The following is a 17,344-nucleotide window of genomic DNA, read 5'->3' on the forward strand; positions in this document are numbered from 1 at the left end:
TCTTATTTTTTTCCAGAGCTGTATGTAGAAACAAACAGAGCTGAAGAGATAGCGTAACGAGTTCTTTTAAAGTTCAACTGGAACTTACACTTTGCAAATAATGGTTTACACTACATGCCTGGTAGTTTTGGCTGTAATGCAGACACACACATTTTACAAATAAGCTTAAAAAACAGTTGAGTGCACTTGAATGCTGATTTTATGATTATGCAAACATTATATTACAGTTTTGTCAAATTGCTTAGACACTGAAAGTGGAACTTGAGGCCCACTTAGCGAAACCATTCAGTCATATACCTAATCTTCAGACCAAGTCTGCAAAACTATAAGCACATTGTATGCTTTAAACTCAGTTTGCTATTGTAAAACAAACTTTTTGCAAAACTCTAAACACAGTTCCCTACATTAGACACATCACTCAATATATATATATTAACTGTAAAATTCATCAGTTGCGTATACATACTGTATGTATTTGTGCACATATATGTACGTGTGACAAACTCCTGTACACTCCACTCCACTGCACTGAACAAACAAAAGACACAATATAGTAGTATTTTACATTTTTCACATCTGTGATGTGTATGTGGCTAATCTTTTTATATTTGTGTATTACACAAAAATTGAATTTTTGGAAGAGTTAATATAGTTTTGATTGAAGTGTTTGCTTTTGAAAGAGATGTCTGACTTTTTGCATCTTGTGTGTTTTGTGTGTGGAATTTTGAGAAATTGAGCCATTTTTGAAAAACTGAACTTTAATCTAAACTTTAAATTCTTGCAAGGGATTTATACTGAAGTATTTACAAGGTTTATACTGTATGTGGTTTGTTAGCTGTGTGTGTGTGTGCGTGCGTGCGTGCGTGCGTGCGTGCGTGCGTGCATTCGTGTGTGTGTGTGTACATGTGGGTAGCTGTGGGCATACATATAGTATAGGGGTATTTTGTCTCAAGATGAACCCAAAATGAAAAGTTCACACATGCATTTAGTAAGAAATTAGAGATAAACTACAAAGCCGTACTTAATCTGTCTGGCCATTTGTATTTCTCTCTCTCTCTCTCTCTCTCTCTCTCTCTCTCTCTCTCTCTCTCTCTCTCTCTCTCTCTCTCTCTCTCTCTCTCTCTCTCTCTCTCTCTTTCTCTTTCTCTCTCTCTCTCTCTCTCACTGTCTCAGGGCCACAGACGGGGCACAGTTTTTCTGGTTCTCTTGGGGACAGTGAGGCGGTCCCTGGTGGTCCTAAAGGGAGGCACTGTTCATTTAATAGAACATTTATCTCCTCCCTGTTGCCCCCTCTCATCCCTTTCATCTCAACCTCTTCTCTGTCTCTCATTGACTATGGGTGTGAAAAGAACATCAATTCACAAACACTATTCCTCCCCTTTTGTTCAGAAATCCTTTTCAGGCTTGGTTATAGCTTAGATGTTCTTTTTGTCATTATCAGAGATTTGTGCAGTGCCACTGATGCTCAGCTCAGACACATGGGGAAGTTCAAACGGGGTGTCAGAAATTCACAAGGACATGATCTGATTCAACACCATATCTTCTTTGAAATCCTGTCTGCAGCGAGTAAGGAATTAGAACATGTGTGCACAGAAACTGTTTGCCATCTTATTTTTTCCATAAATAATTGCAAGATGCTTTTCATGTGAAGTGTGTATTTATTGTATGCACTAAATGCTCTCTCCTTTAACTTAATATGCAGTCATTTGCAGTTTGATTTCCTTGAAAAAAGCAAACACTTGAAAACAGCAAACACTGTGGCTCAGTGAAGATATCAAAACAATGGCATGAGTTTGGAGTGGGGGTATCTGTTTGTCCAACCAATGCAAGACATTCAATCTATGAAAAATATAAGTCTATGAAATCTGTTTGAAAAAGGTTGACTGTATTTAGAACAGCACTGCTACCATATCGAAAATAGTAAAAGTAGTATGCTATTGTTGTTCAGAATAACATACTAGAATTCATTTTATTATTGCTAGTGTACACAGTTTGTTGACTTTGTACAGTATGTAAATTTAAAATATGAATAGCATTTACTGCATGGAATACTGTATCCCACAATGTAATACACTCTTGACTTTCCATTTATACTGTAATGTATGATAATTCATTTAATGCACTTTTATCAGACTACCAAATTAACTTTACACAAAATTTGTAAATATTTTCCCCAAGATGATAACTAGACGCTGATGATAACTTAATTCGCTGAATTAAATATGCAGTAAGGTCATTTGACACCAATGTAATACTTGCATTATGTGTTCTGATTCACATACTATTAAAAAAAAACACTACTGTACAATACATATTAAAGGATAAGTTAATTTATCCACTCAAAAAACATCACTGTTTACTTCCCTCATGTTGTTTAAAACCTTTCTTTCTTCTGAACACCCCCCCACCCACACACACACACACACTTTTTTTCATGTTTTCTTTTTTGTCTATGCAATGAATGTCAATGGTCATCAAAAAGGTTGGTTATCAACATTTTTCAAAATATTTTCTATTGTGTTCTGCAGAAGAAATAAAGTAAGTCATACGGGTTATGAACAGAATGAGTGTGAGAAAATAATGACATAATTCTCATTTTTAGGTGAACTAATCCCTTTAAGTTAATGTTGTGGATAGTTAAACATTTGTGTTTGGTGACACTGGTGTCACAGAAATGTAAAGAAGTTTTTTAAAGGCAACACTTTTGGCCAAATGGTTCAACAGTCCTTTATTTACACACATACTGACATAAGGTTTCAAAATCCACTGTCTTGCAGTGTATCTCCTAATAGCTCCTAATATGCATGCATGCTTTTTTTTTTTTTTTTTTTTGTTGCTCTCTATCGACAATATTTCTCAACGTCTGTCATGTTATCTTTCCAGCATGCGCATCATACATCATTCCTCACACCCTGAGCTTTCCTCGACCCCTCTCACTATTTATTTCTTCCTCTCAGGTTCGATTTTACAGTTTCTAAGCATTTCTGTCTGTCTCTCTCTCTCTCTCTCTCTCTCTCTCTCTCTCTCTCTCTCTCTCTCTCTCTCTCTCTCTCTCTCTCTCTCTCTCTCTCTCTCTCTCTCTCTCTCCAAGTCTGTTCTTTGATCTCAGTGAAAAGAGAAACATTAAAGAGCCGCTGTTTCCTCTGTCAGGGGCCCTCTCCCGTTTCCCCTCATCGTTCTCCTGTCCTCTCCTCTCTTTCACCACTCTCCTACACCCCTTGCTCTCCTATGCCCACTCTTTTTTTCTCCCCTATCCTCTGTCTCGTCTCTTTCGTTCTCTGTTGTGCCGGAGTTCTGGCATTGTGCTCCAAGAAGAACTTGTGCTCTAGTCAAAGAACTCTGCGATCTCATTCTCTCTCGCATCAGTCAGCTCAATTCAGAATTCCTGTCAACTTTGGGAAATGAAAGACACTACTAAATGTTCATTTGTATTAATTTTCTTGAGATCATTACTGATTTTATGACCTAGCTCTCCAAATGTTAAGATCATTTATATATTATTTTATTTCTCATACTTAGGATTAGAACAAATCTCTAAAGTTAAGTATTACATTTTTGCATATAATTTAAAAAAATATATGTTTGTTGATATTTTAAAATATTATATTTTACTAACATATAGAAACAGTCATTTATTTATTTATTGCCACTTGTGACGTTAACATTATCACTAATTAAACACAGCTGTTTTCACAGTCTGAGAGGAACAAAGTTTAATGTGCCTCCTTCTCGTATTAGACACACGTTTGCTTGTGTCTCAAACAATGTAAGCTAATACTAGCTAATATTTATTTTACTCTCACCACATGTATATATTTGCAAACCAGCTGCTCCGATCATAGCAGGGAGCCGTTACACCAGTTTGTTTAAACTGCAAAAGTCACAACATTGTTAAGCTCTGCTGCCAGCAAAATATTAACACGGCCTGACACAATTTCCTGTTGAAGAATAACACAAGCATGTCAGTCCAAATTTGTTAATTTAAGCTGTCCACTGCAAGCACAGCCTCATGAGGAGAATGAGGTGAATGAAGAGATTGAACACGTGACAGTGTGCAGAATGAGAGATAGTGAACAATGAAAAATTGTGTGTCTTTGTGGAGGGGGTGTCAGGAAATGGTTTCCATATGTGGCGCCCTCTCAATCCCTCTCTCTCTTACTCGGTCTGTTCATGATATAACTATTCAATAGGTGGAATGCATCTTTCTGTACATGTCAAAAAGACCTCTGTCATGCTGATTTACAAGTTCACACTCTTGAGGAAAGTGTTAAAGTGCACAATCAATGCTGCTACTTTTGCTAATATTTCTAAAGAATGTTTTATATATTGGCATAAACACGCATACTCATCCACAGACATGCAAACACATACTTTCTCTTGGCCTTTTTATTTGAATTTGCATGCATCCTTTCTTGAATACCTTAACCATTGTTCACTTCCTCTGTCTTCCTCATATACATTATAGTTCTAAAGTTGTCTTTTTTTTATTCTCCTTTTCTTAAAATAAATTAATTCCTTTAATTCTGGATGCATTTAATTGACAGTAAAGTGACAGTAAAGACATTTATAATGTTACAAAGGATTCCTATTTCCTTATAATAGATTCAGTACTTTTGAAGTTTATGTTCATTAAATAAAACAAAAATAGTGATAATTATTTATTTTCTTAAATATTTTTTTTTATTATTTACAAATGATTTACAAATAGTTTAACATTGATAATAATAAATGTTTCTTGAGCAGCAAATCAGTATCATTTCTCAAGGATCATGTGACACTGACAAATTCAGCTTTGCCATCAAATTTGAAAATATATTAAAATAGAAAAATATTTTAAAATGTAATAATATATCAATATTACTGTTTTACTGTATTTTTGATCAAATAAATTCAGCCTTGGTGAGCATAAAGGCCCCGGTTTACTCATGGCAAAGTAATTTTCCGTTCTTCGCTTAGAGGTAAAACATTTTTTTTTTTAAATACGCGAGGAGCGATATACTCTCAATAACAAAATAAACACAACAAAAATGAGAAAACAGCAAGCATTTTTTTTAAAGAAAGGATAAGAAAACATTGATATCTGTTTGCATGAACTCTGCAATACAGCACTCCATTAAAGTCATGTCACGTTTTTTTCAGTATAGCTCTTTATACGATTGCTGAAAAGCATGCAGCTTTACAGTATTAAACATGAAAACAATGTCAGTGTCTCATTTCATCAGAAATAAAACTTAATTTTCTACTATAAAGCGACTCTCCAGTGTGTTCGTGTTTTTACCTGTGGACGTCTGACGGACCAATCGGACCTAATTGCCACGAACCAATTGGAGTTTGAAGGTGTATACCAGCTGTGAGTGAACTTTTCCAGAAAGTTCGCTTTGGCAAGACATTTTGAACTCCTAAAACGAACACAAAACAAACTTTGTTTTGGCCTGATTTTGTTCGAAATTACATCATATCAGTTCGTTCTTCAATTGAAGTATATCGGGGCCTTAAGAGACTTCTTTCAAAAGACATTAAACCCCAGACTTTTTAACAATAGTGTATGTATCAGTTTATAATCTTACATTCTTTCAGATAACACTGTACATTTGTAAATTTTTTCAACATTCAAATTGCATTTCAGTTCCAAAATGCAATGATCAGTGGTCTCAAAAAATATTAATATGACCTCTGCTATCAGTTGTACCCTCAGTTGTACACTATGTTAGAACTATTTAGCAACACATTACAGATAGAATGTGTAATGGTCAATCATTCTGCAATGCTCTATTATACCAAAAACAAAGTAGCCTCACTGGGAGGAAGAAACAAGTGGCTGCTTGTCTTCCTGTACCTTCTAAAGTTAAGAATGAGTGTGTAAAGTTACCACTAAAGGTACTGTATTTTGAATTGGCAGCAATCGATTTATGGTTTTGAGGGGGTTTAAATTCAGTGGAGTTCAGGTTAGGTTTGTTTTTGCCACTGCTAAGGGCGATTGATTTTGTAGCAGTGTGAAAGCTACTATTGCAAATATTGATTTTGTAGTAAAGTCTCATGATAGGAGATAAATAATCATTGTAGGTTATTTTGTCACGATAGTCATAAAAGATTCATCTTAAAAGAGAGAGAGAGAGAGAGAGAGAGAGAGAGAGAGTGTGTGTGTGTGTGTGTGTGTGTGTGTGTGTGTGTGTGTGTGTGTGTGTGTGTGTGTGTGTGTGTGTGTGTGTGTGTGTGTGTGTGTGTGTGTGTGTGTGTGTGTGTGTGTGTGTGTGTGTGTGTGTGTGTGTGTGTGTGTGTGTGTGTGTGTGTGTGTGTGTGTGTGTGTGTGTGGACGTGTATGTTTAGTTTGGACGATAGGGGCCATACTCCTATATTGCATTGAAATGGCATGAGTATGTTTTTGTGTTTTTAGTAGTTTTATGAAGTTTACTGATTATAAAGACACATACCCTGAGGGTGCTGTCACTCACATATGCATACCTGAACACACCCTTGCTACCAGTATGCTGTAGCATGGGTGTGGGAGTGTGTTAGGGGAGGAAGCATAAACATATCTTGTGATTGAAGATGTATAAAATGGCCTGTAGTGCCTTGTGAGAAAACATGGCAAGTGGTTGACTCAGACCTGAATGGATCTGGTGAAACTCAAAACTGGCACATTCTTTTATCTTATAAAATACTTCAAAGTCATGTGACATTCATAGATTAATAGACAACATTTAGTGTGACTTTATAATCGTAAAGTCCTATTGCGAGCCTGCTTTATACTACAGGAAGATGTTGGCGAGCTTGTGACTGTACAGTAGTTTGCACAAATTATTCTTTTGAACAATATTTATTTATTTAATAGTCAAAATTATTCACAATACGTTTAAACATCACTCGTCTGTCTGGAAGTAAAACTGTGTGGTGGAAATTAATAAACCAAAGCAACATTTTTAACACAATCTGTAATAATTTTTTTTTTTTAAAAATGGTAGTCCAACTCACACTTCAGATTCAAATTATTAAAAAGCTTTTATTCAACTGGCTAATTCATGTAGAAAACTAGAACAATACAAATAATGGGCTGCAAATTGACGTATTTAGGCAGCAAATGCTTTCTTCAGGGTGCACCTGTATTGCCCTGTATTGTATTTAGGGTTAGTAGAATACGTTGACATGTACTTCCAGAGTTACATATAGTCAGTAGAATATCTGTTGGGAAGCATTAAAATAATATAGCAGATATTAAGCAGATAGTCTAACAATACTCTAATGAATGATACTTTATAGTTACAAAGTTACTTATATTCAGTAGAATGTCTGTTGGGGGAACATCAAAATCAAGTGTTAGCAGATATTAAGCAGATATTAAGTCTACTAATACTCTAATGACTGGTAGTTGACATGTAGTTATTAGCACTGGATATTTATTGAAATAATTATTTGCTTTTTACAATTTTTTTGTTGGTTTTACTAAACAATCAGAATTTGCAGATAATTAGTAAAACGTGAAATTATCAAGATGTAGACTGTTATTAATTATATACTATTATAGTTTTATTCATATTTTGATATTATTTAGCTTTTATTTTAATTTGTGCTGTCATTCGATTTAAAAAATAACTAATTAATTGCAAGTTTTTCTGTAATTAATCACGATTAATCACAACTAATATTAAAGTTTTTAATATATTTTTATAGTGTAATAATTTCACATTTAATCTTCAAATTAATGAATAAACAATAAAGACAGTATATATAAAATAATTAATCTAACAGGTAGAAAATATAGGCCTACAAAAAATTTAATAAAGTTATCAAACTATACACACTCTTCACTGTATAAATTATAAATTAAATATAGATAATTGTTTTTATCATTCAGTAAAGAGCAGTGAGTGGTTTTCTTGTTTTTTTTTGCTCTTTGATTAACATTAATGACAGAGAGCAGCAGGTTTTTAGGCTGCTGTCACTTTAAACTCTGCCGCACATGGCGGGGATCTGACATACATCCTATTTTCTCACACAAATCTTTAACATTCATTTAGGACTTTATTTAACTCATCTAAGACGTACGAGAATGCTCGACAAAATATGAATTTTGGCATAATTTTGTCTTTTTGTCCATTCAAGCGCAAAAGAGAACTCAATGCGTCCAGCACACGTCTAAAGTGACTTTCTGTGTGCATGAGTCATGTGTGTGTCACACAGACAGGAGATTCACAGATGCACACCAGTTATAGAGTTATTTTTTGTGTTTTGTCATGCTTGATTGGTTTAAAAGCATTTGCATGAATAAGAGCTTGATCAAATAATGTAATGCTAGCTAAAGGATGATCTTCCCCCAGGCCATCAGACTCCTGAACTCAGTCACGTGACTTCACTTCACCCCGCACACGCATAAACATCCAGTTTATACATTAACATTCACATACTGCCATTGCACTGCACTTTACGTTCCTATTGTTACTGTGTAACAACCTGTAATAAACCTGTTTGCACATCATACTCCTGTTTGCACATTATACTCCGATTTGCAATTATACCTATTGCATGCACATCATACTTCTCTATATATAAATATATATATATATATATTTTATGTTAACCACTTATTTTTAAGTCTACAGTTTATCTCACTTATCATATCCACTTACTTTATATTTAATATTTTTATTTTATTTTTTTATTTTTATCTTATTTCCTATTTTTATCTTACTTGATTTATTTATAACTCTACTTATGTTAATACTTTTTATTCTAATTTTATTCTATTTCTATTTTAATTTCCCTTGTGTTCTTGTAACTGTTATTTGCACTGTCCATGGAGCGGACCTGTTTACATTTCACTGCCAGTTGTATATTGTGTATATAACTGTGTATGTGACAAATAAAACTCTTGAATCTTGAATCTTGAATGATGGAAAAAAGGGATCCTGTGTTAATTGCGCTAAATATTTGTGTCAAACTGATTAAAAAAAAACACATGCATCAACAATTTGACAGCCCTAATTTTAATATTTTCAGTTTTAATTTTAGTTGTATTCAAAAGTTTTAGTAATTTTGTGCTTCTGTTATTTTTATACGTTTTTTTATTTCTATTTAGCTTTATTTTTTTTTTCAGTTGTAGTTTAAGTAATTTTAGTATACTTCAAACTAAACTTATTTTATCTAATATTTATTTAATTTTAATTCAAGTGCTGATTCCATGTAGACTCAATCAGTTAATTGTTTTATGGACTGATTCATTGAAACGTAGTAATTGAATCATATTCAGTGCGGTATTGCTTATATACAAAAGCATCCCCATTAACTTTTAGCTTGCCTAAAACCCTTCAGAATGAGGGGTTCTCGTGAATGATTTAATGACACTTAAGAAAGAGTTTTGTTGCTTCCGCTTTGGTTCTTCATTTTAAGATACAGGCCAAACTCTTTCATTAGTGGCTGGTGAAGTAGACTGAGGTCGACAGTAGATAATTCAGAGTGGACAAGCTTTAGACTCTAATTGGGTCCATCTGGTCCTTCAGAGGGGTCACTTGAAGTCAAAGTTCTTTACAGGATTTTCCTGTACTCATTTAGTGTGTGTGAACTCACACCTCCTAAGTCATGCAAACCCACATTGACAGTCCTGCTTGAAGAAAACTAAAATAATAATGTTTGAATAGGGGCTGTTAAGACAACAGCAAAATCCTCAGCAGACTGAGTGACAGTCACCATCTCAAGAAAATATGGCAAGGCATTGTGGGTAGCGGTAAAAATTCCTGGCCGTCTCTGTCTGATTAAAATGTGATGTGTTGAAAGCTGGCTTTGATCTTAGGAAATGTCTGCGAGGGAGCAGTTGGAATTTAGCTTGGGCTTTTCCCCTCCCGCTCACTCTGTGATTTGGCCCTGCAGATGGAGGCCGATAGATAGTGTCACCATTCATTTCCTGCTCAAGCTCCTACACCATTCTGTGCAGACGCTAGACCTGGAGCAGGGATCCAGAAAGAATAGATCACATGCAGAGCTTTTGTGGCTTGTGCTGAGCTCTGTTTTCTTCAATGCTTCATTCTAAATGTATGCATGTGCTTTGGTTTGTACATGCACAGTTAACATGTCATTTTGCAAATAAACCCAAAGACTTGGAACATCACACCCCACTGAATGGTGGAAGAATACACCATCTGAAAAAGACTCCTAAGGTGCTTAAATGCTTTTCTTCGTCTCTGATTCCAGGCCTCCTGCATTGGCAGCCAGCCCAGCGTTTTCTGATATCTCCCTTATCCGGATCTCGCCGCACCGAAACCCTTCAGTGGGGGCGGAGTCGCCCTTTAACCCCCCACATCCATACATTAACCCCTACATGGATTACATCCGCTCACTGCACAGCAGTCCCTCTCTGTCCATGATCTCTGCGGCAAGGGGCCTCAGTCCCGCAGATGGTAAGTACCTCAGAGACCCGTTCTGGGCCCACTCTTACTGTCTGTCCGTCTATTGTTCTGTCATTCCATCTGCTAAAATCTGTAAATGTTGTAAACATATATTTCTTATTTAGAATTAGAGTTAGCTTCTCTCTGGAGGGGGAGACCATATTTTTAACTAGGGCTGTTAAATGATTAATTGCGATTAATCACATCCAAAATAAAAGTTTGTGTTTACATAATATATGTGTGTGTACTGTGTATAATAATCATGCATATTTGAATACACACACATGCATGTATATATTTAAGAAATATTTGCATGTTTATACTGTATATATATTTATATCATTTATATTATATATAAATATTTTATATATAAATATAATGCATTTTTCATAAATATATACATGCATGTGTGTGTATTCAAATATACATCATAATTATACACAGTACACACACATATATTATGTAAACACAAACTTTTATTTTCGATGCCATTAATCGGTTTGACAGCACTAGTTTTAACATTTGGTTGGGATCACTCTCTATGTTTTTTGTCTCATGTCAGAAAACCTCTGGAGGAACATTCACGTGTCAGGCAGAGTCTAGCGATCACATCCTGAGTTAAGATGGGGGTGAAGTTCAAGGCCATGGTCGAGGACGGAGGGCACGAGAAGGGAGGGAAGGATGAGAAATGGGAATGGTTTATAGGATGGACTCCAGAGGCCTTCAGGGAGACATTTTTGTTCTTTTGCGTGAAGGCGGACTGGGAAATTCATTACAGGGTCAGCAAGAGCCTGCTGTTTTTAAAGAGTCTCTGCAGTATGCCGGCCTCTTGGCCTTCTCATGAGGCATAGAGTTTTAATTGAAGCCTGAAGCCTGAAGCCTCAAATACCAAAGGGGGGCAATCAGAGGGGCTTCTCTGAGGCCACAGATAATCACGACTGTATTGAACTGCGGTGCCATCTCACAGGAGCCAGGTCTTGCTATGTACCACACGTGTCAAAGGAAGAAATGAAACTTTTACAGATGTATAGTTATTAAGGGCTAAATTAAACTTGCTGATGCAGTTTGTTTTGACCTTTTGTGGTTTTGGTGAAAAGCCATTTGTTAGCGGATGTTTATCTGCCAAAAATGCTCTTTTCACCCAAACTACAAAAAGGTCACATTAATTGATTGGTTGATTGATTATGGACAGCTCTGTAAAACAAATAGCAAATAGGGCATGTTGATGAAATTATTATTATTTTATTTCTATTATTACAGTTTTTCTCCATTGGTTTGGCTCATTTCTTGAAACAGAATTTATATTCTCAAAATTGTAAGATCATTTGGCAAAACAGTCTTACAGTTCAGCACAACACTATAGCTCACTTGCAAAAGCTACTATCTCTCCCAAAACTGTTCACTCATGCTTCAGAACTAAATTCCTTTCCCATAAATGGTAAGTGCCACCAAAATGGCAAAGATCCTTCTCAATTGATTTGGCTCATTTCTTGAAACAGACCGGACGTTCTCAACACTCTTGGTGCTTTTGCCAAAATAACGTGGATGGTTCGGCACAACACCATGGTTCACCTGCAAAAGCTCATACCTCTCCCAAAACAGTTCACTCATGTGTCAAAACTAAATTTCCTTCTCATTTAAACAGTCAGTGCCCCCAAAATGCTTCGTCCCTTTGGCATTGTGTAAGCACTGCAAGTCAAAATGTTTAGATGTTTTGTCACTATGGCAGAGGACCATTGAAATATCCTTCATGTCCACCTTTCAGTCTTAGCCCAGTCCTTAATTTTTGTCTAGCTAACAGAATACAATTGTGTATAAAACTGAAAAAAAGAAATAGGATTTTAGGGTAAGAGTAGCCTCCAAGGTTTGACATCACACATTGCACTCATACTGCCAAGGAAATTGTAACCATTATCATTCACACACATAAAGTAACTTCCATACATCAGTAAAAAGAAAATGTATACAGCATAATATATTGTAATATAACACACAAACAAAAAAAAATAATGAAAATTACCGTCCTCACCTTCCTGGCCATCCACATGCTGCTGTTCTCAATCTTACTGTAAACACTTGTAAAATTTCTACTTTTCTAATTATATAATCTGGGTTCAATTTTTTTTTTCAGAGATATTGTTAGAGTAAAGTATATGAATATATTGACCAAACAGTACACACAAGACCAGTACTGCATATTGATGAAAATATTTATTTCTCTCCACATTTGTAAAATCATTTGATTCATTCATGCATTTTCAAAGCTTTGTTTTTTATATCTGCTAAGGTTGGGCTGAAGTCTCTGTCCAGCCTCTCTCAATGTCAACCCATGGGTTCTCAGTAGAATCGAATCTGATAAATTTGGTCCCTGTCTTCTTTGGCCACATCCTACTCCAGGTCTACCTCTTCCTACCCTCCTTACCCTCTCTTCCCCTCTCTTCCCCTCTCTACCCCTCTCATCCCCCTTCCCCTCTCTACCCCTCTCTACCCCCTTCCCCTCTCTTCCCCTCTCTACCCCTCTCACCCCCCCCCCCCCTTCCCCTCTCTACCCCTCTCTTCCCCTTTCTACCCCTCTCTTCCCCTCTCTACGGCCTTCCACTCTCTTCCCCTCTCTTCCCCTCTCTTGTTCATTTACTTGGCCAGGTACCTCCATGTTCAGAAATTGTACTGGTCCTGCATGGTCAATCTCTTTACATATATGTTTGGCAGCATTCACAGTCATGGACAGCACCTGTCAGTTAACTAAACATACTGTTTGATTGGTCATCTGAGATGTGTGAAAGTCCTCCTTCATTAGTCAAGTTCTAGTTTTACCTGATAATTGCTGAAATAAATGTATCAAATGTTCCAAGGGATTCATATATGGTATTCATGGTATTATGTTCTTGACTAATTTTGACAATTGAACAGACTATTGTGCATGTGATGACTTATACAATGAAATGATGCTGATACGTTTTGGAGTGAATGACCATTAGACGGAGAATCAAACAATCAGTTTAGATCAACAAGATCTAATCACTTGCAAACTGTGCTAAATGTAGGCTACCTGTACTTAATCAATTGCAAAGATATACTGAGACATTGAGACATGTACTTAGACATTTGCAATTTGATGAAATTAATGAGAAATGCTATTCTGTTGTGAACAATTGCCAAGTGGTTTGGAGATTTGTCCATGTTGTTTTGAGAATGTAATTTCTGTTTCAAGAAATGAGCCAAAACAATGGAGAAAAACTGTTATACAATTCCTATAAATATTATATGCAATTATTAATACAATTCTATGCTGAAAAGAACTAAATATGTTTTGGATTCTGCTGTTATGGTGTCCCCACCTGTCATCTTAACTTAGTGCTTTTAATCCTCCATGAATATAGATAAATGGTTTATTTTTCGCATTAAACCAGGCAGTTGGTTATTTTAAAAAGTTACATAAAATACCTAGATTTCAAAAATAATAATTATGAATCATATTCCTTATATAACCACCAATTCATGTTGGTGGCTGAGAATAACTAAACGTAGGTGCTAGTTTTAATGCTCTTTCACTTTATCATTCTGTTTTTTCTGCTTACTTTCCAACCATGTTTTGAAACACATTTTCATGTACTCTCCCAGATGCCAAAATGGTCCACCAGCAGAATGCCTCCTGGCTCTGGTGATGCACCATACTGAGAGTGCATATTCATCCTTAAAAACTGCCACTCTGATATCCCACAAGCAGAACACGCTCACTCCAGCCGTTCCCCACCGCCAGTCCTGCAATTCGGTGCCAACATCTCCCATTTAGAAATTCCGCAAAGCTCTTTCTGCACGTGAATGGGGAAACGAGGCACATTACAGCTCAATGCAAAAGCTGAGGCAAAGCAGAACAACGGAGACAATTAAGAAAGCCCCCCTAACCCCTCCCTCACTACTTAAGACAAAATACCCACATCGAATTAATTTGGAATTTCTTCTTACGTTCACACAACGAATCAGAGATGCATATTCCATGCATTCAGTCCGGGCATCAGTCGAGATCTTTTCATCCGCTCTGTTCATTTCTTCTGGGGAAGACAGGAATTAGCCACCACACTTTGTGCAGCTAAACTGATTTTGTATTTGCATTGAGAAGCACTGTGTCAGTCTTTCTCTTATTCTCTTTCCTTTTTTGTGTGTATATGTGTGTGTTTGTGTGTTATTTTAAGCATGTTGCCAAAAGTTTATTTTTAGGATCAATTTCTAGGACCTATATCACTCTGTAGTTAAAGAGTGGAAGGAATATAGAGGGAAAACATGAAAGAGAGAAAGTAAAAAGAGAGAAAAGCAGTTTAAAGGTTTGCATCTAAAATTTAGCAATTTTGTCACCCTCATGTCATTTCAAACTTATGATTTTTGTTTAAACATAAAAGAAGTTTAATCATGACTACTGAAGGCCAAACAAAGGTGATTTGACTCCGGGATGAAAATAACAGTGTCTCGACGACATGGCGACAAACACTCTACAAACGCAACCGAACACAACACTTCCTCTTCTCCACGTGGGAGAGCAACAAAACTACGCCCCCTTTTTGGCGTATTCTTGTGGGCGGAAGTTAGTCAACAAACTGTTCTACTGACGTCATTAAAGCAGGATGTACAGGGATGTAGTCCAAACCGGCCGTTCGCTGTAGGCTTTGAACGGGAACTTCTGTTAAATAAAATATCTCGCTTGGCATTGAACTTTGAGCTTTATAATTTTACAGGTATTATTTATGCTCTAACAGCAACATTACACACTAACTAAAGTTTGAAAAATGGGATCACGAAGAACAGGACCTTTAACACCCGCTCTTTTAAAAGAGATGCTTACCACAACAATTTGTGAGGAAATCGCTTCGCTAAGGACTGAGTTTCTTGCTGAAATACGTGCCTCTACAGCGGCCCTTCAAGACACTATTTCCAACCATGGCTCCAAAATTAAAGATATTGAAGCTTCGATGAACAGCATGGACGAAAGGCTCGACATGTTAGAGCGCAAATGTCAGTCCCTGGAAAAAGATAACGAGGAGTTAAAGAGCAAGGAAGATGATCTGGAAAACCGCTCACATCGGAACAATCTTCGTATCTTAGGTATCCCCGAGAATGTTGAAACGTCCAAACCCTCTCAGTTCATGGCATCGTTCTTCGCAGAACTTCTCGCGGATAAACTACCTCAGACATCGGAGATTGAGCGCGCACATCGGTCTCTCGCGCCTAAACCGCGATCCGGCGCCCCACCGAGACCTATTTTGTACGCTTGATTGTACGCTTTCCTCATTACCAAACCAGAGAAGAAATTTTACGGTTGTCACGCGAGCATGGGGAGCTGCGCTACAAGGAATCCAAGATTTTGATCTTCCCTTTTTTTTCCGCGGAACTCAAGAAACGACAGGATCAGTTTAAATCAGTCAAGGCAGAATTACACGGAGCCGGTGTCAAATTCAGGTTGCTGTATCCCTGCAGACTTCTCCTTTCATTCAACGGCGAATCGCACAGCTTTGACAGCCATGATGCTGTGTCTACGTACCTTCCCACCGTGGTTAAACCCAAACAGTCAAGCAAAGTAATTGCTGTGGACACAGGTAAATAAGAGTATTTTTGGGCAATGTTTCACTCGAGGCAGTAGCCCTACGTGAGCCGGGTCTGCGCCCTGATTGGTCATGTCATTGAATTATTGCGTTGTATAATACTTTATGGACTTTTTTCATTATAACCATATACAAACCACGCAACTTTATTTTTATTATTTTAATATACGGTCTGTGAACCTATTGTTCCCTTTTTTTTAATATATTTACAATCTGTTACGGAGCTCTCTCCGAAAGTTCAGCGGAGAGAAGGTTAGTGCTGTGTTGTGGGCAATGTTCGTACTACTTGTGTACATTGTTGTTGTTGTTGTTTTTTGGGTTTTTTTTTTGTGTTCTATCACTCTATGTCAAGACAGAAGAAAGCCACATTCATGTTCTCATGATCTATTTTTGTTGTTGTTATAACCAATGACCACTAGCTTAAGCAAAGCTCAGTCTGGGGTTTCATGTGTGAATTTTACCAGTTGGAATGTCAAAGGTTTAAACAATGTAATTAAACTTAACAAGATCTTATCACACTTAAAACATTTAAATACTCATATTGTTTTTTTGCAAGAGACCCACTTAAAAAACTCGGATCATGCCAGACTTTGTAAGAAATGGATTGGACAAGTATTTCATTTCTCAGTAAATCCAGAGGGGTAGCAATTATTGTCAACAAATGTATACCATTCTCTCCTTCACAAACCTTAGTTGATTCTGGTGGTTGATATGTAATTGTTTCAGGCCTTCTTTATGGTTTAACTGTGACTCTGGCTAATATATACGCACTAAATTACGATGACGAAAATTGTATTCAGAAAATATTCTCTTTGCTCCCTGACCTAAACTCACACTATCTCATTATGGGAGGCGATTTTAATTGTTCTCTGAACCCCTCTCTCGACCGTTCATCTACTAAACCTGCCCAACCCTCTAAAACTTCAATTACGCTTCAATCGCTTTTAACTACATGCAGTCAAGCCGATGCATGGCATTTTTTATATACCACAGCACGACAATACTCATTTTTCTCTCATGTTCACCACAATTACTCCCGTATTGATTAATTTTTCTTAGACAAGAAATTGTTGTCTAAAGTGAAGGCCTGTTCATATGGCAGCATTGTTATATCTGATCATGCTCCACTTTCACTTTCTCTTCAGTTTCAAGATAAGATGTTGGGTTCTCAAAGTTGGAAATTTAATTCTCTACTGCTCTCTGATAAAGCATTTTGTGATTCATTAAAATATCAATTAGATATATTTTTGGAGATAAATACCATCCCTGAGACCTCACCTTCCATAATATGTGAATCTTTTAAAGCATATGCTCGGTGACAAGTCATTTCATATTCAGCTTGTGCAAAAAGACAAAGAAGGAAGAAACTAGAAG

At 36.6% G+C, this 17,344-nt stretch overlaps 1 protein-coding gene across 1 annotated transcript in view; it reads left to right on the plus strand.

The window, feature by feature from the left end:
• The window catches only part of gli3 (GLI family zinc finger 3), a 228,327-nt gene that overhangs the window by 177,700 nt on the left and 33,283 nt on the right, over positions 1 to 17,344 (plus strand). Inside the window, exon 5 of the mRNA XM_079806928.1 lies at positions 10,183 to 10,388. Within this exon, the coding sequence (XP_079663054.1) occupies positions 10,183 to 10,388 (206 nt within the window). The remainder of the gene's footprint in view (positions 1 to 10,182; positions 10,389 to 17,344) is intronic.

This window comes from Gobio gobio (genome assembly GCF_949357685.1).
Source record: "Gobio gobio genome assembly, chromosome: 23".
In the NCBI taxonomy this organism is placed as follows: Eukaryota; Metazoa; Chordata; class Actinopteri; order Cypriniformes; family Gobionidae; genus Gobio; species Gobio gobio.